The 6000-nt window shown below is 40.7% G+C and overlaps 1 protein-coding gene across 10 annotated transcripts in view; it reads right to left on the bottom strand.

The window, feature by feature from the left end:
* Positions 1-6000, bottom strand: part of PDE1C (phosphodiesterase 1C) — a 317833-nt gene that overhangs the window by 33239 nt on the left and 278594 nt on the right. For all 10 annotated transcript variants that reach the window (XM_021385552.1, XM_021385547.1, XM_021385545.1 and 7 more), the window contains one exon: positions 2573-2647. In XM_021385552.1, the coding sequence (XP_021241227.1) occupies positions 2573-2647 (75 nt within the window). The remainder of the gene's footprint in view (positions 1-2572; positions 2648-6000) is intronic.

Raw genomic sequence — 6000 nt, 5'->3', positions numbered from 1 at the left:
TGGGGTTGTTGGTGGTAGGTGGATGGTTGGACTAGGTGATCTTGTAGGTCTTTTCCAACCTAGCTAATTCTATGATTCTATGACTCTATGATTCTATGACCCTGCAAAGATTCATATACTTACACTACACGGATTTTTTCTCACAGCAGGACAGAGGAGCAGACTAAGCTTGGTGCAGGGCTTTAGCTGACGCTAATGGGAGGCCGAAAGAAAGCCAAAGCCCTCAGAGGATGGGATGAATCTACACAAATGAGCCCGTTTCACACAAATACACTCCACTTGCAGACTCAGAGGCTGTAACACCTGAGCACCAGGCTTGATGCTGCTAAAACCTGGGCTGATTTTCAGTCAAAAGCAATCTACAAGTGGAGAGAGAATTACAGCGCTAACCTCAGTCTTTCCAACTCCTTCCTCCCTTTCACTTTTTCCCCAGTATCTGAAAGACCATGTCCCAGCACATGAGAAAGCATATGTTTGGGTAAATAGTCCAGTAGTCTACAAACAGCTATGTACTATTTGTGGGCAAGATTTTTTTTTCACATCCCTCACACGGCTGGTAAGGAGATTTGCTCAGGACTGAGCAATGGACAGAAGGGGTTGTGCAGTATTTCTCAAAACAGAAGTGCCACCCCAACGCTTTCCTAAGGCTTGTCTTTCACAAATATTCCCTATTTCTGTCAATGAGACCATTAGCCATAATCTCTCACTACAGCATCTGAATGAAAAACACCATAAATTGTCCATAAATTGTTTTTGCTTGGTTACTGTTGCTTATTCACTGTAATCAGCTGGTCCCATGGCACTGGTCTTTTCCTTAAGGGGTTGAGCAGAACACCTCCTTGCAGAAAAACAAATAGATATTAACTAGCTAACAGCACGCAAATTGGAAGTAAACAAATTTACAACCACACTTTTAAGTCAGCAGGAAACATTCACCTCTTTGGCTTCCAGCCTGACTAAATAGGTGCCCCTACTCTTTCCAAGAGACTGAAAGTGCAAACCTTCAAAGGTGACCTTGTCCTCAAATTTAGGGATTCCCAGGCCTACTCACTGATGCTCCTGCATCTGCCAAGTGAAGCCTCAAGCTTCCTGCATCTACCCCATCCTGTCAGGTAAGCAGTCTTACTACACAGCCACTGTTCTGCCATCATCAACTGCAGTGGGGAGAGAAGGCATTCCACCCACAAATCCTTGTGGGGCCATTACAGCTACATAAGACAATGCACACATTTGTGAATGCCTGCAGAGCCAGACTGCTATTTGAATATTTGCTCTTCATTTCTGCATACTGCATGAAGAGTTATGAACTGTCCTCGTTCATGACTCTTCCTAACACTTATCTGAAGTGCATAAATAATATGACATTCTAACAAATAATTGATTTTTTCCTGAACAATCATTGCTAACAGATCTCTGTAAAAAGTACATATTTGTGTGTCTGAAATTAATACACGTGCTTATAGATGAATTGCTCTACTTTTTTTTTTTTGCTAAGGTATCATATTATCTTCTTATTTGTCACTTTGGTGGAAGAATAAGAACACTAAGAAATTTCTTACAAGACAACAATAAAAGCAAACAGCATCCATCCTTCTAAACTTTAGCACTTACAACAAGGCTATCTTCCTTGACCGTTAAAATACAATACTGTACTATTTATATTTAGGGACATTTCAATTGATTTAATTGAGACATACAAAGGAAATCTTAGCTCTAACATTGTTTCCATTTCTTCTGCTATGCAGTACTTTAGCAATCACTTCTGGAGCAATGTGGAGTCAGACAGTATCTCACAGCCTGACAGGTGCACAGCTGAGGAGGTGCAGAAGGGCAAATATCCCAAAGACCTTATAGGTGTTTTTCTGCTTTGCTGATGCTACTAAAACATCTGTGAAACTTTACAATAGGCTCAGGGCTGTGTGAAATTATTTCCAGATGCTCAAGAAACTGTCATACAACTTGGGATTGATTCAGTTCAAAAGTGTTTTAGCAATATCCCTTTTCTATACTGTCCTTATAGGGCCTCTGTGCTGATGTGCTTACTCTTGCTTGCTTCCCATACCTGTGGTTCAACAGCACTTGGCAAATTCCCCTTCAGAGTATTAAGTCAAGAAACCTTTGTGGTTGGATAGACATCGTGTGACATGCAACCAAAAAAAAAGGAGATACACCTTGGGCAGGGTTTTGCTTAGATTTGTGTTTTGCATCCCCATACAGTCTGTCTGAGAGCAGAATTTGGCACAAAGAAACTCAGAAGGATAGAACCTTACAAATCCATATTTCCTATTAAGCAATTCAAATAATCCAGGATTTTTCTTGTACGCAATGCACAGAATTAGATAAAGAAGATAAAGAGGATGGTTTAGCAACAGACAAATGAAGTGGTATTAGACATTATGTGAAAGAGATGCTTTTCCCCCAGAATACCCCCAATAGCTTCTGTCAAGTCTAATGACTGTTTCTGTTAAATTTGTTTCAGGTTACTACATTTTTTTTTTTAATCATAAAATATGGATGCTTGTAAAACAAGAGATTGCATATAGAAATGAGTGACAAAATATTAAGTCCTTACCATCTGTTTTCTTTGATTCATCTCCCACACTAGATTGATCTTTTTTGTCTGCCATACTGTCTTCCTTTCTTTCACCTGGAAAGAAGCAGTACGGGATACTACGAGCATTATAATGCGGACTGCAGTGTATTAATGCCTGTAACTCCATCAAATTTCAACATTCAAAAGAGATGTTCCTGAAGAGGAAATATCTGGATTCGCAAGGAACTAGGATTTACATAGTATTGTAGAACAATGCAACAAAGTTTGTCTGACTCCAACAGAAAACCAAGCTTTACAATTCACTTTCAAATTTATTCTAATTGTTAACACCTCTTTAACTGCACGTGCAAACTCATACTGCTCCTGACTGCACGTACACCATTGAAACCTGAACATTACCTTCAGCTCAAAATCAGGACTCTAAAAAATTTATCCTTTTAAACGACTGAGTTAAGACCCCGTGAGACTTTGTCATAGGTCTCTGCATTAAAGAACCACCTTTACAGCAAAACAGGAAAGCAAGGTCTTTGGCAGTGCACGAGCTGATGCAGAATGAAAATGGGAATTGGGGCTGGGCTCTATTTTATGAAGCCAAGAAGGGTAACTGGAGTCCCTCTTATTTTCTGTCCTCTATCAGAGCACAACAGAACTTCCTAGACCATCTCCCCACTGAAAAAGAATGTTCCATTGCCAAATGCAACTATGAACTAAAAACTTACTTAAAGGAACAGATATAGTAGAATAGGGCTCATTCAGCACCAAAGAAGGTCTCCTTCCTTCAGATGTCCAGAGAAGCAATGGCAGCCTGCACAGATGGAAGCAGGCATCCCTTCCTTCCCCCAAAAGAGAGTATGAGTGAATTTGTAAGCCACATCTCAACATGAAAAAAACCTGTATCAAATCTCACTTCAGAATTTTGTAAATACAAAGTACACTGCGTGGCTGTATTAAAGCAACGCTTATTCCAGTTGTATTACTATTTTTGTTATTATAGCTACTTCATGGCCTTTGGAGTATAGGTATTGATAGGTTAGAAAGGAACTAATCTGCCTTCCAAACAGTTATGGTCAATGAATACTTATTTTTGCAACAGCTCAAAGAAGTGAAAATGTAGAGAAGCAAGGCCTCCCTCTTCTAAATTGTGCCCTAACCATTGGAACAACTGTTATTCTTGGATGACCGAAAATTGATTTCTCCCTCTCTAATTAATGCTCTTCAAACAGAAGAGTGGTTTTGAAATCTTAAAACATTTAGCAAGATGGAAAAAACATGACCTGTTTTGTCCTCATTTAGAGCCAAAACTTCCATGGTTTCTTATTAAGGTCATTGTGTGGGTGAGAGAAAAATGAAAACAAGAAGACACAGGACAGACAGCAACTTCCTCACCTAGTTATATACTGCCACTGACTCGGGCTTCTGTGGAAAGTCCAATCTGAACAGAGGGGTATGAGCAGCTCCAAGTAGGATTGAAGTGTCTGCTTGAAAAAGATAGACTCTCAAAGGACACTGTATTCAAGACACGAAATGAAAATGTACCTAGCAAGGCACAGAAGACTTCTCACATTCCCTCCACCGTCATACAGCAGATGGTAACAATAAGCTAATAATATTTTCTTTGGCCACTGCATAAAGAAGGCACTTGACCCTAAGTCTGCGTAGGCAAAGATGATGAACACGCACACATACATTATTTCCCAGTGTGACATCTCTGAGAGAGCACAAGGGAAGTGAGTAGTAAGTGAGAGAGACAGACTTCCAACTCCTCTGACAACACAGTTTTTGAACTTTCATTGAATATCTTATTATGAATAGGAGACTTCTGAGTATTGTAATATCTACCATGCCATACTGCCAGCAGCAGAGCAGAACGATGATCATAATGATCTTTTCAGAAGAGATGACAAAGGCAGAGGAATAATAAGGCAAATATGTTACGATGAGGTATTAACAGGAGTAAAATAATGGAAACTGTGGTGAACCTAGAGATGTGAATGTTAGATTTCACCAGTCTCCAAAGATTCTGCCATGATTGTAACTCATTAAGGCCTTCTCCCATAAATTAAAGAACAGAATTTCTTGCCCTAAGGAAGACACTAATTTTCAGAAATCATTATAATTCCTTCCAAAGCATTTTTGACACCTGCAGCAGAGAGACATTGCAGAAAAAGGTACTGTCAAAATCACTAGAGCATACTTTGCTCTTATATTGTTAGAAGCCTGTAAAACAAAGGATTTCAGAAGCAAAATCTGTTGCAATCTAACCAGGATTTCATATGCCTCCAACCTTTTCGTTTCTTTGTGGGGCCCGCTCCCATTCACTTACATAACACTGCTGGAAGAAAAATCCCATAAGTAACAGAGCATGACAACCTGGATCTACATAGTCCTTCCAATCTACAAAAATCTAATGACAAAAGAATCACTGGGAAAGGCCTGAAGCCAGTCGTACTGGGAGTACTTCAAACAGAATTCTTGCCTCAGCTGCCAGTTAAGCCCACTGCCTTAGCCCACAAATTTCAATATCTTTACGATTACTCATTTCTTTTCTAAGAAGATGCTTCAGAATCGGAGCGTTTTTCTGGTTTTGGACTGGCTGACGTTACTAAGATGATGATAAATCACATGTGGCTGTACTGTCATTTTTTTCTAATGGCTTAGAGGAGCAGGGTTGGGGAGGGAAGGACAGTGAAATGGCCAATAGCCAACGGATCTGTTCTCAGAGACAGAATCAAAGAAGACAATGAAGTCCTGGGAGTGCAAGTGAAAAATCCAAGTTATCTTTTCTTCAATCTTGCCAGCTGGAGAAAAGAAGAAAGCCAGAAATTGACATATAATACATACCAACTCCTGGCTATGTGGCGGGTGCCAGCTCAAGGGTTTCAGTTTTTATGAGAACGAGACTCCCTGTGAAGATTACAACCTGTTAGGGAGGGATGGGATCCACCTGTCTAGAAGAGGTAGGGCTATTTTTGGCAGCAGGCCAGCCAACCTAGTGAGGCAGGCTTTAAAATGAAGGACTCGGGGGGTGGGGACCAAAATGGCAGTGCTCACACCATTGCAACTAACTGGGACAACCAGAACAGTGACAAATGTTCCTTAGCTGCCTCCTATGACATTAGCCAGAAGCTCAGTCACCTCAAGAGTGTGTATAACTATAGGGAATTCTTTTGCTTCCCTCTAGGGAAACCCATATCCTCTGCTCCCTTTTCTCCTTGTTTATAAATACCTGAGGGGCAGGAGGCAAGTGGATGGGGCTGGGCACTTTTCAGTGGTGCCCAGCAACAGGACAAGGGGCACGGGGCACAAACTGGAACATAGGAAGCTCCATATAAACATGCAGAAAAACTTCTTTACTTTGAGGGTGATAGAGCACTAGAACAATCTGCCCAGAGAGGTTGAGGAGTCTCCCTCTCTGGAGATATTCAAAACTCACCTGTACGTCTTCC

The sequence above is a fragment of the Numida meleagris genome, chromosome 2, assembly GCF_002078875.1.
Source record: "Numida meleagris isolate 19003 breed g44 Domestic line chromosome 2, NumMel1.0, whole genome shotgun sequence".
Taxonomy (NCBI): Eukaryota; Metazoa; Chordata; class Aves; order Galliformes; family Numididae; genus Numida; species Numida meleagris.
This window is presented reverse-complemented; position numbering and strand designations above follow the sequence as displayed.